At 41.8% G+C, this 17,049-nt stretch overlaps 2 protein-coding genes and 1 long non-coding RNA gene across 15 annotated transcripts in view; 2 read left to right on the top strand and 1 right to left on the bottom strand.

The window, feature by feature from the left end:
• Positions 1-4,228, top strand: part of LOC118289217 (collagen alpha-1(XXV) chain) — a 138,987-nt gene extending 134,759 nt beyond the window's left edge. For 9 of the 11 annotated variants that reach the window (XM_035616093.2, XM_035616044.2, XM_035616027.2 and 6 more), the window contains one exon: positions 1,024-4,228. In XM_035616093.2, the coding sequence (XP_035471986.2) occupies positions 1,024-1,050 (27 nt within the window). In that variant the 3' untranslated portion in view covers positions 1,051-4,228. Of the gene's footprint in view, positions 1-282 lie in introns of all 11 variants that reach the window. The other 2 variants (XM_035616052.2, XM_035616066.2) reach the window with 1 other exon arrangement.
• Positions 4,229-5,006: 778 nt separating this feature from the next.
• etnppl (ethanolamine-phosphate phospho-lyase) lies at positions 5,007-15,867 on the top strand. Of its 2 annotated transcripts, none has more exons than XM_035616133.2 (13): positions 5,007-5,164; positions 5,495-5,613; positions 6,063-6,222; positions 8,563-8,637; positions 8,752-8,845; positions 9,564-9,680; positions 12,618-12,700; positions 12,996-13,221; positions 13,670-13,824; positions 14,079-14,168; positions 14,760-14,890; positions 15,048-15,114; positions 15,226-15,867. In XM_035616133.2, the coding sequence occupies exons 1-13, from the start codon at positions 5,112-5,114 to the stop codon at positions 15,230-15,232; spliced, it is 1,377 nt and encodes a 458-aa protein (XP_035472026.1). In that variant the 5' UTR covers positions 5,007-5,111; the 3' UTR covers positions 15,233-15,867. The 2 variants fall into 2 exon arrangements, with proteins under 2 accessions (XP_035472026.1, XP_035472015.1); XM_035616122.2 differs by having other exon boundaries at positions 15,330-15,867.
• On the bottom strand, positions 10,395-13,676 carry LOC118289266. Of its 2 annotated transcripts, XR_004786039.2 has the most exons (3): positions 12,975-13,676; positions 11,692-12,373; positions 10,395-10,825 (listed from the first exon to the last, which is right to left on the bottom strand). It is a non-coding gene; the product is annotated as an uncharacterized LOC118289266 (long non-coding RNA). The 2 variants fall into 2 exon arrangements; XR_004786038.2 differs by having other exon boundaries at positions 11,692-13,676.
• Positions 15,868-17,049: the final 1,182 nt, after the last annotated feature.

Raw genomic sequence — 17,049 nt, forward strand, 5'->3', positions numbered from 1 at the left:
AATTCCTTAAAACTGCGATAGAATCTTTTTATTATTCTTTAATCTGCGTCTTTTTTGTATGATAGGCTTTGGACATAAAAAGTGCTCCTAATATTTTGCTCACTCATGTCCATTGGTTTTACTCATGTGGGTTTCTGCTTCTTTACGTTTGCATGGGTTGTCTGTCCAATATGTCATTATAGCGTGGAGAAAAAAACCAACTCACTCAGATTGTACAACTCATTCATGAAACAAGCTGGACACGTCTTCATGTCCTTCTTTCCCCTGTGTTTTTTCTTGCAGTGATCACTTTAACCTGAAACGCATGGAGTTTGTAAATAATGCTTCTTATATGGTATTTATAGTTTTTTTTGTTTTGTTTTTTAATGGAAAAAAATAGACTAAAAAGAAAAGAAGTCTATGTGTACAATGACACACAAAAAAAGATAACCGTCCCAGGTCTCACACCCTGAGCTGCTTCTACTCACATTGCTGTGTGGAGAGAGAAAACGGTGTGTGCGTCTCTCACATCCACACCGTGGTTGAGTTCAGATCCTCGGCTGGCGGCAGAACTTGTCTCTTAAGTCTTTGCATGGCTAAGACTGGAGCGTCGCAGCCCAGCCAGATTCGCGGGGGGTGAAAGGAGACGTAGGAGGAGGAGGAAGGAAGGAAGGAAGGAAGGAAGGAAGGAAGGAAGGGGATCTGGACTGGCTCTCTAACACCAAACGCTAGGTGTTCTGTGTCGTCTCGTCTCAACAAGCTCACCGCCCATTCACGCAGCATCGTTTTCTAGAAGACTAAAAGCAAAAAAAAAAAAAGACTACCAAACAGAACATTGCACCCTTGACCCCCTGCAAAAAGCATGAGTAGTGTAACTGAAACTATATTTATATGTATTGTACATACATGTCACTGTTTTGTGATTGCACCATGGCTTCTGCAGAAAAGAAAAACGACACTAACCTAAAAGACTAAAAAGCAAACCCAGAGCTCTGAATTAGTAACTTTATCTTTATTTTTTGCTTTCCTTTAATCTTCCCGAAGGGAGTCACGCCATGGCTGGTAGCCTGAAAATCCCCATAAAGTAAAGCTGTTGGTTGTTGTTGCTTTATTGTGCCGAGGCCCGCAAGAGGGTCTGATACAGTATCAGCAGGTTTTCACTGTTGCACTCGTGGCTCGGCATCACCGGTGCGGTGCCCGACTGCAGCCACACATTCTCAGATGGGAGATCTTGACAGGCTCACTGCAACCGACGGGGAAAAAACAAATCAGACTCTCAAGGATTTGAGATCGGACAGGTGTGCTCGGGACCCCCCACCCCCACCCCCCTCTCAGTACGGGAATGGAAATTTGCAGGAGAGTCTCGTCGATCCCCTTGGAGATCCAACTCCCCTCCACGAGCTACGCTTCAGGGTCAAATGAGAACATCGACAGAATGCAATCATATTTTGTTTCTTGATTTTTTTCTTTTTGCTCTCATTCTTAATTCATTGTGTTTTGTGTATAGCCTCTGGTGCCTCAAGCTTTTATTCATTCCTTTATCAGAAATGTACAACTTTATATCATATTTTTAATTCATGGAATGGTGTTTATTTCAGAAGGGTAAGCTTTGTTTGGTTGTGATTATTGATATGATTGTTTTTTTAACAGGATGTTGAAATAGAATGAAGGTTATAGCTTCAGCTGAATATACAGAAGGATTGTGTCCATCTTGACTGTATAGCGTCCGATCTCACTCGTGGTTTTGCAGACACTGATATTATTGTGTGTGCGGAACAAATCCAGCATCGTAACAAATGTGCCATTTGTTCACTCTGGAGTTGTTGTGTATGGGATGTTATTTGTACAGCGTTGTCAAGTTCACTGCATGTACACAATTTATCAATTGGTGGATTTCTTAAATATTGAAAATGAGCATTGCTGTTGAAGAGCTGAACAAGAACGGCTTTGTTTCACGCAGGGTCGGTGATTCATTCAGCTCGAACAAAGCAACAGTGGGATTTAGTTGAACACACAGTCACTGATGTGTCAGATTGTGGCAGATTATGTTGAATACACTCATGTATTGTCTTAAACATATAGAGAAAAACGTGTAATACAGTGTTAGGAAATCGTCGGTGTCCGTTTATGAACCACAAGCTAAAGCGTGGCCAGTTTATGTCACATTCCATATCAGATGGAGCAAAAATAAATGCAGTAGATCAGAGCTAATTTTATTCTTCCCCACAGTCTGTTCATCGTTTCACGTTACCTGCATTCAATTTACCTTCTGACATAGTGAGTGCTATGCAAGGTGACACTCGCATTACTTCTTTTCTTCAACATCAGAAAATATGCATGAATGGTTTACTGTGAGGACAGATGACTTTTTTCAAAAAACCAACATTTTGTTGTGATGTAGCAGCAACCACAGGTGGATTGGAGAAGATTGATGTTTGACTGTACAGTTAATCTCATCATTATAAGGAATAGATGGACAGATTATAATGGTGCTGACTGAGAGTCGGTCTACAACAGATCAGTTGATGTGCTCTACCAGTGGCAAGAACTACACAACAGGTTTCTTTATTGTTGTTGGGGGTTTTATGTATGTAACAATTTTTTTGTGTGCATATATTTGTGTATTTGTCTCAGTATTTTAAGTGGTACATTATTTATTTTTTATCTATAATTTCTAAAATGAAGGCATTTTTGGTTCTGAACAGCATTCCTTTCGGTCGTGGGTTTTTTTTGGGCTTCGGATGTCAGTTTTCGTCGCGTCTCCGTTGACGTGACGGAACTTTTGGAGCACGCTGAGGCACCATGAAACAGTTACGCAAAAATGGGACAGTGTGAAGGATGTAAGTCATTCACTGATAACAGGCCTTAGCGTGGAATACATCTGCTTTTATTTAATTTGGTGCGTCAGAAAGCGAGCCGTAACAACAAGGTACTGATGGGCCTGAGCGTTGACAGGGCCAGCCAATGCAACGTATATACAGCGTTCAACATCACAGCTTTTTTTCATGCTCTCTCTGTCACTATCTCTCTCTCTCTCTCTCTCTCTCTCTCTCTCTCTCTCTCTCTCTTTGCATTTGAATGTAGTTTGATATATGTATAGTGGATTATTAATGTGCTGTTATGAAACGTGTGCTCATTTGACAATAAGTGCAATTTATACTTTGGTTAATGTGTGTAGCATCAAATGCAGCTGACGTATCACACAGCCGGTGATCCCTGCAACTCCATTTGTTCAGTCATGCTACCCTGTGTACCACTACCTGGAGAGAAAATGTTATTTACCAGAGGACAAAGAAACAAATACAAATACATGGACCTTTCATTAAATCTCAGTTTAAATTGGTTGATTTTTTTTGCTTCAGAACTGTACCTTCACTCATTTTTTTAAAAGTGTTATTTCCAGTACTTAATATTTTACCAAGTTTTTACAATGTGTTCATTTTGGGTTTTGACATCCAGCCTCTGTTACAGTATTTGTTCTCACAAGGTGCTGTATCTTTAGCATGTGCAGCTAATTGTTTTTTTTAATTGAAATGTCTTTATTTGGTTGATTTTTTGTTGTTGTTTGATTGTTGTTGTTTCCTCACTGAAGATTCATATCTACATTATGATTCTGCAGATTTAGTGCCAAAATATTTCAAATATTCATTTCCATGTCAGTATTGGCGGAGCTCCAACACGACTCACTGATTCTCCACATCTGGGTATTTGTCATTGTAACAGAGTAACAAGCTCCCAGTCATGTTTTCCCCCGAAAGGAAGATTAGCATTCACTCGTAAACCACACTTTACTCCTCAGAACCTTTCAAAATAAAAGGGCGTTGGTTTAGGGTAATTGACTAATTCACATTCACAGTATTCCTGTGCATTTTTATGAAAAACAGCATTGGTCTCTTTAGCGTAATCGGATCCCCTTACCCCTTCTGTACCTTCCAATGACCTGCAGCCTTACTGAAGAAACTATATTGACACCTACTCTCCAAAATAAAAACCCAGTTGTGTTACAAAAGCAAAAAAAGCATTGCAAAATCCACTTTGAGGCTTCTGCTTTGTTACAACTTCGTTTTTGGGGTTTGCCGGATATGTTTTTTTGTTTTTGTTCGGCATTTGAGTTGTTGATTTAAAAAATTTTACCCACTTGATTGACATTTCTTTGATGAGCCTTGTTCACACTATTATATTTCAACATGACATTTCATATGACTGTACTGTTGGAGCCAAATAAATGCAGTCTTTAAAATACATCATACAACAGACTTACCTTTATTGGTGATCATCAATACCTCATACAGTGACCTGTGTGTGTGTGCACAAAGCTTGTATTTTACACCCTGTTATAAGGAAACATGCAAGTATTGTGGAATATATGTAAGTAGTATTGGCTTATTGGTGGAATTAATCTTCCACGTGTACCTGTTGCTTTCTAAATTAACAATGCTGAATTAAGCATCCAGATCCCTCCACTTAAAAGTCCAGCAATCAAAATATGTTACTGAAAATTATCAGCAAAAATTAAACGTACTGCAGAGGAATTGCCCTTTTATCGTTATTTTCAATCATCACTTATTTCCTTGAATGCATTTAAAAAGAAGTATCCTAGTACTGCAGAGATGAGATGATGTTTGGTTATTTAATCCATAAAGAAATCATCTGTTTGCTTTTTTTGAAATCAACTAAAACATATATTGTTTTAGTTGAGTCCTCTAATTATAGCTGCCATATAAATTTGACAGTGTCAACTATGAGTCTGCTAGGTTCACCATTCCCCCATTGTAAAGCTGTTTTATAAATGTAGTGGAGTAAAAAAAACAAAACAACAACAAGAAACGGCCTCTGAAGTCGTATAAAATGGAAACACTTGAGAACATAGACCAAAACTTTACACTTTCGACCGATGTTCAATAGCTGCTGAAATAGCCGTACTCCGAACGTCAGTGGCGCGCGAGGCACCTGCCGCTCGTCACCGCTGCGAAGTGGTAGGTGGCGCGAGCCGCCGCAGTCGCGCGCTCGCGCAAGCGCGCGCCCACGGGCGTATAAAAGGCCGCGCTGTGTCGGAGCTTGCGGCCACTGCCCCTCGTTTCGTTCGGTGGGGAGGGAGGCGCGCGTCGTCGTCGTCGGCGGCCTTTCTACTCATGGAAATCTTTGAGAAGAAGAAGACGGTGGACCTGAGGAAGAAGCACATAGGGTGAGAGCAGTGACATCACACGTGTCGCAGTCAAATGTCATATTCATGTCTGGTTTTTTTCTAGAACAGTTACAGTTAACAGTTAAAAAAAAAAAAAAAAAGCACACCGAGATTTCAAGGATTCTATTCCACAATACACCAAGTTAAATTAAAATTTTTTATAAAAATGTAGTTGATAATTTTGTAGTTAGCTAACACATCAGTAGCTAAGCAGCGCGTGTGTGCATTACGTTGTATTTGCAGTTACGGCAATCAAGCCGGAGAGCGGTGCATGTGCGCAGGCGACGCTTTGTACACGTGCCCCCCGTGTTGACTTGAGCTCTTCCGCAGGCCGTCCTGTAAGATTTTCTTCAGCCACGACCCCATCAAAATTGTGCAAGCCAAAGGCCAGTACATGTACGACGAAAAGGGCCGGCGCTACTTGGACTGCATAAACAACGTGGCTCATGGTAAACACACACACACACACACACACACACACACACACGGGTATGAAGATGCAGGAGCAATCTGTACATCTGATTTATTTTCTCCCCCATCAACCTCCATCACAAATCGAAAAACCTCGAAGGAATTGTTTTGTCCTCTATTGGCGGGCAACTTGTGTCATGCTGCCACTCAAATGTAGAATCAAAGCTAGAGGTGTTTGGTAAAAACTTCCCTGCTCTACATAGCTGTCATGCAACGTTATTTCAAAATGTTGCAAGACATGCAGACAGAGACAGGAGTCGCCAAACAGAATGTCTCCCGCTCGTCAGCAATTCACACTCTTCAATTTCAATCAGGGCCATCCAGTCGTGTTTCCTTTTGGCCTCACATTACAGTCAGATTATGTGAGGACTCGCCGTGAGGTGCGATTCTGTCCAGTTCCAACGCATCTTTTTCCTCCATTACGCAGTGGGCCACTGTCACCCGGACGTGGTGAAGGCGGGAGCGCAGCAGATGGAACTGCTCAACACCAACTCGCGCTTCTTGCACGACAAACTCGTGCTGTACGCGCAGAGGCTACAGGCCACGCTGCCTGACAAGCTGTCAGTGTGCTATTTTGTCAATTCTGGGTATGTCTGCATTTTTATTTTTTCTGCCGCTCCCCAATCGACAAAAGCAACACAAACAGAACTTAAACCAGACGTATTTGTTTAAAGCGTGGGGAGGCGAGGTGAACTGAAGGCACTGTACAGACAATAATAATGTTATTGGAGGCTAATCGACTGACGGAGCCAATTGGCCTTTTGATTCATGCGTCATATCAACTGTAGTCTGAGGTGGACCGTCCACAAGAGGAGCAATAGAAGTTGCTCCGAAGTTGTAAGATAAAAGGCTATAGTCCAAACAGGTACGGCTATCGGGCTTACTGTCATCAAGTGAAAACAACTTACACTTTCAGGATTCTGGATTGCTAAATGAGAAAACTTAACATCCCCTTAAAAGCTAAAAGTGACTGTACCACAACTGTATTCCGATGTTTGGGGAAAAAAACGCATACTATAATGCATGTATAGCATTCTTAGCATAGACACAGACAGGAGTGGTGTGGTTACTTATTGACACCACTTGCTGAAGCTCTGCAGTGTGCGAACAGGAATGATCTGGTGTGTTATGCATCACAACCCATTATGCACACAACACCAGCAGAGAGAAGTTATAAACCTGACGAAACAAGGCAAAGGTTTTCCGCGGAGTCACTCTGATTGCACGCTGAACACCGGTGGGGTGCCGGGAGAGAACAGTCCTCCACCACGAGCTCAACGTCCTCCGCATTCGCTCCGGCACGTTCTTGGATCGTGCCTCACCAAAACCTCAAAATGTAATGGAAATTGGTTCAGTAGTTTTTGAGTAAAGACAGACAAACAACCAAATGGCAACTGAAACATAACCTCCTTGGGTAAATACATCCCATTAAAAGTACCTAGATGCTTATCCAGATACTTAAGTGCCGGTGGTTTTTCTGAGTTGGGCCCTTTAGCTCCACCAAAGCAAGGTTAATTAAATAATGTTGTGACACATTTGGGTGAGGAAATTGAGTGATGTGGGTGGACCTGGAATGCAAACTGGCATCGGTCCCCCATCTCACGAACGCGTTGTGTCCAAATGGTAGGGCTGGGACGACTCGTCGACGTAATCGACTACATAAATTCGTCGACTCAAATAATTTGCGTCGATGAGTCGCCCAAAACAACTAGATTAACTCTTGCAAGCACGGCGTTTTACACACTCCTCGTACTGCGGTTTATGGCGCTGTTGTAAATGATGGTAGAGATTCGTCATGCTCGAACTTTTAGTTGCAAACTGTTTGCAGGATTCTCTACACATCTGAAACTTGGAATCCATCTGCGAATGATCGAGCCAGTATTTGTAATAATCTTCGGCTGCTTTCCTCTCGTTTGTGTCTGTTTCAGTGTTGGTGCTAAATGCAGGACTTGTTTGAGTGAGTGGGTAGGGTAGGGGCTCAGAGAAGAAGAGGGGTGGGGCCAGGCAAAGTTGTGTGCGAGGGACAGACAGGGAGAGGAGAAACAGGCGAACTAGCGGCTCCGCGAAAGAAACTTATAACGTTATTTTAACGCAACATAAATCTCAATATACACGATATTGTCTTATCCTATATCGTGTTTGAAAATAAACCGATATATTTTAAAAACACGATATATCGCCCAGCCCTACCAAGGAGTCTAACGCACGCGCGAGTCAGAGGGCTCGCTACTCAAAACCCCATTGCACAATGAAAGTGAAAATGAAACCACTGGCCAAAAAACTTTATCGTTAGATTAGTCGATTTATCGAAAGAATAATCGCTAGATTAATCGTTTGAAAAAAAATCGTTTGGGACAGCTCTACCAAATGGAAGCAATTTCCCTGCAGTCGTGATGCGAAGTCCTGTGTGAAACCCTGTAAAAAAAAAAACTGGAAGCAGTTAAAGCCAGATACTAATTCCCATGGTTTTGGAATGAAAACCCATATACGTGCAAATGTCATTCTACTTTTGGCCATGTCGCGTTGAAATTTCTTTTTTCCAGCTCATGGATTTAATTTTCAATGTGCAAAACTGGGAGAGAAAACTAACCCGTTGACATACCAGAGGTAACACACATTAATACACAATTATGGCAAAAGCAGCAGAAGAAAAAGTCAAGCTTGTATTAATCAGCTGGAGTTCAGCTACCTTACAGCACCTTACGGGTCGACAGAGATAAACATAGTTTGAGGGAAAAATATGTTTGTGGTCTGAAATGACAGTAATATCTTGGTTTTAACTGCGGTTTTTAACTTAGGCGCCATCTCATAGTCAGTAGAGAAAACATGTAACTATGTCTGATGTGGAGGTGATATCCATGGCTTCAGCTGTGTATTCTGTGGTGACTGAGTAACTCAGAGTAACCCTTGCCCCTTTTGAACTTCAGCTCTGAAGCCAATGACCTGGCCCTTCGACTAGCCAGGGAGTACAGCGGCCACAAAGACGTCATTACATTGGAAAAGTGAGTGCTGCCGCCTGGTTTTAGTGATGTCCATGTGATGTGTCGTCCACGTGATGTTGCAGTTGAGAGAACAGGCTTATATCTGTCCATGACCTGTGTTGTCTCTGTTTGCAGTGCGTACCACGGCCACGTCTCATCGCTCATTGACATCAGTCCGTATAAGTTCCACCAGCTGTCAGATTTTGAACAGAATCAATTTGTGCATGTGGTGAGTGCTTTCTGCTCCCTGTACACCTGCCTGCACACTATCAAAACACCATGACTCAACTTGCTGTACCGGGCTGTGGCAGGCTACTGAGTATTCAGAATAGTCTCTGAGAAACAGTGTCATGTCGGTTCATCACACATTCTCACATAAATGTGGATGGACAGTTGCCCCGCATATGTTGGACCAGATGAACCGCAGAGTCTGATCAGTTAGAGGGAGTTCTGTTGCATGCATACTACACAGACTTGACTTTCGTCAAACACTACCTGAGAACAAGGAAAAATTAGGCTGTTAACATTTTAGTGTGTCAAATCAAAGATTGTTTCATTTCCTAGAACAAAAAAGTCTCAACTCTCTAATTTTTTTATAAAGTTTTACTCCATAACTAAAGACCATGGAAAACATTAGCTATGTTCTATTTTCACAATATGTATTTTACCACTAAATGTGTGTGTGTGTGTCTGTATATATATATACATATACGCACTATAACGCACGATTATAGTAGTAGTAGATTATTATAGTTTTTCAAGAAATAAATGTACTAGTAGTAGTATTTATTAAGATGTGGGCCAGCAGTTGGTTTGTAAGGCTACATCAAATAAAACATTTTGAAATGTATATAAATGCTCCCTATTTAACAGAAAACTTTGGGATGCAGCCCTTGGTCTGTGAATCTGCGTTTGGTAATCAAGTCAACTCCTTGCCTCCCGCACAGGCTCCGAGCCCAGATGTGTACAGAGGCAAATACAGAGCAGGCGGCGCTGATCCTGCAACGGCATATGCAGATGAAGTTAAAGATATCATTGAGGGAGTCCACGCAAAAGGAAGAAAGGTACAGTTTGCGTTTGACGCTGTTGCGTTATCAGATGTCAGTCAACACCAGATCAATCTCGCCTGCGTGAATTGAACGTATGTTTTCCCAGTAAATGGCCAGGGATTACATTGAGTGGTGTAGAGTTTTTGCTGTATGATTAAAGGTCCCCTATTATGAAAATTAATACTTTTCATGGTTTTTTACCCTAGTTATGTGTTTACGGACCCCCCAAATGTCAGAAAAGTCCATCCTCTCTCTCTTTTTCTTGCTCCAACTTTCACAAAACATGTGCTCAAGAGAGCTGTTCAGCTCGCTCCCGGTAAACAACAATGGCCAAGATACGAGGTTGCTCTGTTGTTGGTTGCAAAAACGGACACAGAAGTGTCCATATTCTCCCCATATCTGAGGATCTGAAAACCAGGTGGTTTCATTTTATTTTTAATGGAAATGTCCCCACAACAACCGGCAAAATGTTGTATGTTAGTGCCAAACATTTCACCTCGGACTGCTTCCACAACCAAGGCCAGTACAATTAAGGATGAGCTTCACAACTCAAGCTGAAGAGTGGAGCCTTGCCGACAGTCCGGGAGACATCATTAAACTCGGGAGCTGTAAGTACAATTTCTTTGTAACTTTTTTTTCTTTACTGTGCAGCTTAGCCTTAGCGCCGCAGCTAATGTGGCTATGTTGTAGAGGACATACTATTGATGGACAGGCTGAGTGAATAACGCATGACTGAACACCACTTTATTATTCAGAGTTATAGCGGTAATCTGGCCCTGTACTCGTGTTTTCATTTAGCTTACACCTGCGAACACCGGGGTGAACAACGGGGTGAACACCGGGGTGACGCCGGGGAACACCGTTGCTCACCCCGGTGTTCGCCGGTCTAATATTGCACAGGGTATGTGGCTGACTTGATGGACCTCGTCTTTGAAAAAGTCTTTGTGGACCCTACAAGGATGCCATATTGAAAATTCCCATTCCAGAGGCCATCGCTGCACAGTATGAGCGGCCAGACAAGGAGGAGGTCATAGCCAGATATGTGACATGGTTTAACCAAGGGCTCTAATTCCAACATTCGAGAATGCAAAGATCCACAGACTGGAATGACGACGCTGATTGTCCGCCCAAGAAAGCCCCAGCACCAGCTCCCAAAGCTCCTGTAACCATTAAAAGAATAGGAAAGGACATTAAGTCAACATCTAGCTCTTGCAAACATCCATCCTATCTATGGTGTCTTTTTTCATATGGATTCAATGAACCCTATAAAATTTTATTATCACTGATGGTAACTGCATTTTTTTGTCAGATTATATTTTTTGATAGAACATTGTCTAATCTGTGTGGACCTGGGTGATAAGTGTGAATAAATGCTATACAGTATCTGTAAGATGTCTCCTTTGAATTCATGTTTTATATATACAGCATCACCGACAGAAAACTTGTATACTCAAAAACAATGCAACCAATTTATTCAAATTATTGAAAATATAATTGTCACATATTGTGTGTAAAATTCACCTGACAAGATACTGGACAAGCTGTATGAGCAGTAAGCTTTGCAAAGATTGTCACACATTGTAATGGAAAGTTGTTACAGGTAAGTTGTTGCAAGGGAGAACACAAGAAAAAAAACAAAGCATCAACTTTTGAAAACTGATTGAAGAACAGTGAAGCTGACAGACAAGTTTTTTAAAAATACAGATGTATAAGTTCACTGTAATAAAGAAATTTACACAAAGGAAGCTTTAAATAGGCATCACTGTTCAAGACAGCTATAAACCTAAAATAAAAAAGTTTTCTGTCAGAATCTATCAAAGTATCACACTAATGTCAATATGTAACACATGTAGCATCCTCAGTTTACTTCCTCATCCTCAGCTTGCTTACTCAACAGAAATGCTCTCGGTACTGAAAAGACAGTGCAGAGTAACCGTTAGCATTAGCTACAGAGCTAACTACATATTACTATCTACTAATGCAAAAACCAAATAACATACCAAGATGCACACAATTGTTGACTAACCATTCAGAAACGTTGCGCTGCATCCACAGCTTCTCCGCCTCTGCAGCAGCTTCTACTTCTTCAGATTCTGGTTCAAAATTGTGTGGTTGTTCTGCTAGATCGCCTCAGACGAGCCGTGTCTGTGTTCGCTCAGTGTAAACAAAGGGGCGAGGCCCCAGAAAGACTAGGCCACATCCACTTCCTGAGAGGGGCGGAACCAGCCAAAGCTCATTTACATAAAAGCTACAGACACAGAAACAGCTCATCCGAGAAGGGCTGAGATGGAGGGCTTCAGAGGTCTTTAGAGGATCACAGTATGAGGGACCTGAGGGGTATTTTAAGAAGGAAACTTCGAAGACATGTTTTGGGGACCTCAGAGATCAAATATAAACGTGTTAAAAGGGGTAAAATAGCGGATCTTTAAAGTTGATCAGTGATCCGATATGCCTTCACAATGAAGTCAAAATGGTTTATTTAAAAAAAATGTACATTTCAAATTTACTCAAGCATGAAAACTACCTGGCAGTTTGTTTTTACCTTTAGAAATCTACAGTGGCTTTTAGGGCCAAAATCCTAGATCACAAGAACATGTGTAGGCCGTAGGGGACTCTCTGTGTCCAAACTTGTTGGCCCTTTATCCAATGTTTAAAAGCACAACCCGGAGGGTATGTCCATGCATCCAGCGGTGAGGGGGACGTGATGCCTGTCCAGAGATGGGCACAGTTATATATTAAGCAGTTAGTGTTGGATGTTTGTGCAGATATGCATCGACACAGGAGTGCTTGTGAACTACGGTAACACGATCTCAAAGCAATTCATGATTGCTTCTCTGAAAATTGACACAAAGGGGGATTCCACCAGGTCAACTATGCTAGGACTCCTCCTCTGAACCTGTTGATCTGGTTGTGTATTGGTACAACTGATCTGTTTTGTTTTTTCTTGTACAGATTGCTGCTTTTATTGCTGAGTCTTTGCAGAGTTGTGGCGGGCAGGTTGTTCCCCCCATGGGCTATTTCCAGCAAGTGGCAGAGTATGTACCCATGCGACGCATTCATATTCACAGCCCATGCCTCGGGGTAATTTAAAACTATTTATGTCAGGTGGAAATCCTTACATGTGGACTTCTGCAAAGGATTCTCTGACTGCACAATGTGCACAAAATGTGCGGGACACATACGACAAAGTATGCTCGAAACGATGAACAACAAATACACACCCATTTCTAACGACATTGTCTGGAGTTCATGCGTGAAAACGGCTTTTGACTGTTTAACCCTAGTGTGTAAGTGAATGCCTGCGTCTACCTCCACGCTGCACCCCCACAGGCACGTCCGTAAGGCAGGGGGCCTGTTCATCGCTGACGAGGTCCAGGTGGGCTTCGGGCGCGTTGGCGCCCACTTCTGGGCCTTCCAGCTTCAGGGAGAGGACTTTGTGCCTGACATTGTCACCATGGGGAAGCCCATTGGCAACGGCCACCCCATGTCGTGTGTGGTGACGACCAAAGAGGTGGCGGAGGCCTTCATGTCGTCTGGAATGGAGTATTTCAACACTGTAAGAGCGCTAAACTGAAATCTATAATAATAAAGAACAACAACAGCAACAACAGAGAGACTACAGAGGACACACAATCTTTGCTCTCTGTCCTACATTACCTAGAATTGACCTGACCTCGTCCTTGACATTAAGTTGTAGGCCATATTTGCAAAGCGTATTGTCTTGTGTTTTCCTCATTATGGGGGGAAAGACCAAGCCAGCAAGCTGTTCAAAACATAATTTTATTCTCATTGACCCGTCTTTTGAGTGTATTTAAGTATTTTTGTTGCAGGGTTATTGTTTGTGGAATTATTTCCATTCCATTATTAACTAAACATCCTAAGATGACTCAGAAAATGGACATTTGTTATATATCAAACAACTTCATTTTTTTTTTTTTTTTTACATAATCTCCCTGGCAAAGTGAGAAAATCTTTCCTTTCTGCGTGGGTTTTGAATTTGTCAGTTTGGCGGTAACCCGGTGTCGTGTGCCGTCGGTCTGGCCGTCCTGGACGTGATCGAGAAGGAGGATCTCCGGGGGAATGCACTGCGTGTGGGGCGACACCTGACCAGTCTGCTGGAGAAGCAGAAAGAGAAGCATCCACTGATAGGAGATATCAGGTAGGCAAACACACATGCACACAAACTCAGTTACAGTATGAGGTGATTCTTTTTTTTTTTTTTTGCATTTCCCTGAGAAACTGGTCGATGTTAACATAAAAGGCGTACTGTTTGGTTTGTTGTTATCATGACCCAGTAAATGTTTCGGGAAAAGTCAAATAACTTGTGCAAGGAATGTCATTTAGGCAGATGTGTACAATGTATTGTGAGTGCGTTGCAAAGATCACTCAGCCAAATTGTGTTACACCATGCAGGGGCTGTGGACTCTTTGTCGGGGTTGAGCTGGTGAGGGACAGGTTGAAGCTCACCCCCGCTACAGCAGAGGCTCAAGAAGTCATATATAAGTAAGTGGACATGCGAGAGCTCAGACAAATGTTTGGTGTCATGTTAGCACCATTGTCTACGAGGTGACGGCGGTTTGTCTTTCCACAAACGGGCAATATCCCTGACGCAAAGTTCCACAAGTGTTACGATAGCTCTGAAGAGAACACTCATATCATATCCCCCGAGGCTTATCATCTCGCTGTGGGATGATAAAGCGCGATAGTATGCATCACATGTATAAAAATGTGTGAGCAGAGTGCTCATTGTAGCTGCCTCCTTTCAATCTGTCAAGAATTTTTCTACATTCACACAAGCCGTTCCATACGCAGCCTCTGAAATCAATACGTTGCATTATATGCCATTTGTGCTTATTATCATGACCTCACACAATCTGAGTTGGACGTATAAGTAATAACTTGATCAGTTCTATCGAAAGATAGATAGATAGAACTTTACAAGTGAATCACAATAGGGCAATACTTGAAATTCTATGTGCTTTTCCTTCCATGACGAGTCAAAATAGCTGCTGTGAAAAAGCCATTTGAAATTTCATGACTACCGTTTTTAAACCTGTAAATAGCGGCAAACATGTTTTATGAATATTGTTCCAGGCTAAAGGAAGATTACATCCTCCTCAGTGCAGACGGACCTCATCGCAATGTGCTGAAATTCAAACCGCCCATGTGCTTCACTACGGCCGATGCTGACCTGGCGGTGGAGAAAATCGACCACATTCTCACGGGTACGTAACATTTCCCCCAATTCGTTTTTTGTTGCCAGAGCACGTTGTCGTCTTTCTAGCTTGTGCGTTATTTAAAAAAGATCGAGGTCGTGTAATGGTAGCCTACTATCACTGGACAAGCTCTGGCTCATGTGTGTTACCGTGTCTTTGATTCTAGAACTTGAGGAGGCGTTAGGCTTGAAGCTGTCCAACATAGTGAATACAGAGAACGAAAGAAAAGAAAGGTAAGTGCGACTTTGCTGCACGTCAAAACCCTCTTTCTTTTCCTGTCCCAAATATCACCTATCCTTGAAGTTTTTATGCACTAAAACTTCTCTTCATCTCCTCTTTTGCAGGAATTAACTACGACACAGCTCTGTGTCCCTTTTCTTCAAAAAGTACAAAGAATGTCATGTAAATTTCCGCTTGGTTGATTTTCATTACAATTTTATCTGTTCAGGATTTCATCTCAAGCTGCCGACGGATGAAAACGGACACCACTGCCACAGTGGTTTAGCGCAGCAGAGGAAGTAATCAAGGAGTTCTTCAACACACCAACGGCCTCATGACACGAAGTGTTTAGTTCACGAGAAAGCTTTATCGTTCGCACAGTTAAATAACTGATAACAGACGTAATCAATTTTGGAGGTGATTGTTGGGAAAATGTGCCTTAGCGTTTAATCTAATGAGGAATGTTTTTACAGTGATAATAATGTAATGAATGACTTGAGATTGCAGCGTCTTCTCAGGTATTGTTAATTGCACTAGGAATCAAGCCACTTGTTCGGCACAGCGTGTTGAATATAGTTGTACTTTGCGACAAAAACTTGATTGAGGAAGTTAACCATGCAAACTGAACTGTATATTTTTATTCTTGCCCAGGTTTCATGACCATGAATAGCAGAGAATCATGATTTTTTTAAAATAAATTTGTATGTAAAAACATGCAAATGGTGTCTTAATTGCTGTTGCATTAAAATACAGCTTCACTCATTGCGGACATTGGTCAGTGTTTTTGTGGTGAATCAGTCACGTCGTACTAAGTAATATAATGCACGTGAAACTTTGTTGATCCTCAGTGTAAAGTCCGACCGTGAACCCTTCAACTTATAGCCGTTCTGAGTAAAGGCCTTTAAAGCATATCTTATTCCCCTCAGCTTCAGAAAAAAAAAACATGGTAACTGTTTGATCAGTGCAACTATTTGACATTTGATGTTCTTAAATAACAGGTTGGTCAGGGTTGTAAATTCCCATGTTGGTCAAGAAAGATATCCCTTTCCCTGCTGCCCATGTTTGGTGTTAAAAAAAAAAAAAAGACCAAGCTCTTCCTCAGTTCCAGGCTACTCTCCGTACTGGGAAGAGGAGGAGAAGAGAGGCAATGTGCAGTGGGGGAGGATGTCCCAGCAGTCAGCACAGAACAATTAATTTAATGTGGATAGTTTAAAGTATCCACGTCATTTGTTATTAGCTCTGCCAAGGAGGCTATGTGATTGGTTCAGATTTTTTTTATTTAAAGACAGGACTATTTGCCATAGTAACATATGATACATTTTGTCTAGGACCCAGGATTTCATTTTTTTGGGACGGATTCTTCACCATTTTGAGACGGGGGAAAACCTGACATTTTGAGTCATATCTTCACAAATACATATTTTCAAACATATGTAGTTCAGATGGAGATGGGAATGCAAGTTTTGGGTGAGGGAGGGCTGCGCTCTCTGGAAACTCTTATTATTGTTATTTTATATTAGTTATCACCCCCCCCCTGCTTTCATTGAAGTTCCTTACCTTGTAGACAAACTTAAGAGTCGCTGATAACTGATATGATGAAGAGATTATTTTCCACTGTTGGGGGAAAATAGAAGATGAATAGTAGTAAAATAATATAGATATTGACAAACAAAAATAAGAACATTATGCTTTAGATTTAAATTTTGTTAATTGAATTTCATGGTAGCTGTCGGCATTTCCTTGTCCTCACTTGTTTTGATGTGTTGTGTTTATCAAGGTTGTCGTGAACTGCGTTCCCCAGGAGTGTTTCAATGGCAGGGCACGGGTGCACCAGCTCAGTCTTTTATTATTGTCACTGAGGGTGTAATGACCATATTTGCACTTCCTCATAACTTTTTGGGCCCTTGGTAACCTCAGTACCCAGTGATGATCTACACAGAATATGTAAT

The sequence above is a fragment of the Scophthalmus maximus genome, chromosome 12 (assembly GCF_022379125.1).
Source record: "Scophthalmus maximus strain ysfricsl-2021 chromosome 12, ASM2237912v1, whole genome shotgun sequence".
NCBI classification, from domain to species: domain Eukaryota; kingdom Metazoa; phylum Chordata; class Actinopteri; order Pleuronectiformes; family Scophthalmidae; genus Scophthalmus; species Scophthalmus maximus.

What these genes read in the sequence shown, in the direction of transcription:
- etnppl (XM_035616122.2), top strand. Translation starts at nt 5,112, where the DNA reads ATGGAAATCTTTGAGAAGAAGAAGACGGTGGACCTGAGGAAGAAGCAC. An exon ending in CTGAGGAAGAAGCACATAGG is followed by an intron (nt 5,165 to 5,494) that starts GTGAGAGCAGTG and finishes GCTCTTCCGCAG; the next exon opens with GCCGTCCTGTAAGATTTTCT. An exon ending in AGAATCAATTTGTGCATGTG is followed by an intron (nt 8,846 to 9,563) that starts GTGAGTGCTTTC and finishes CCTCCCGCACAG; the next exon opens with GCTCCGAGCCCAGATGTGTA.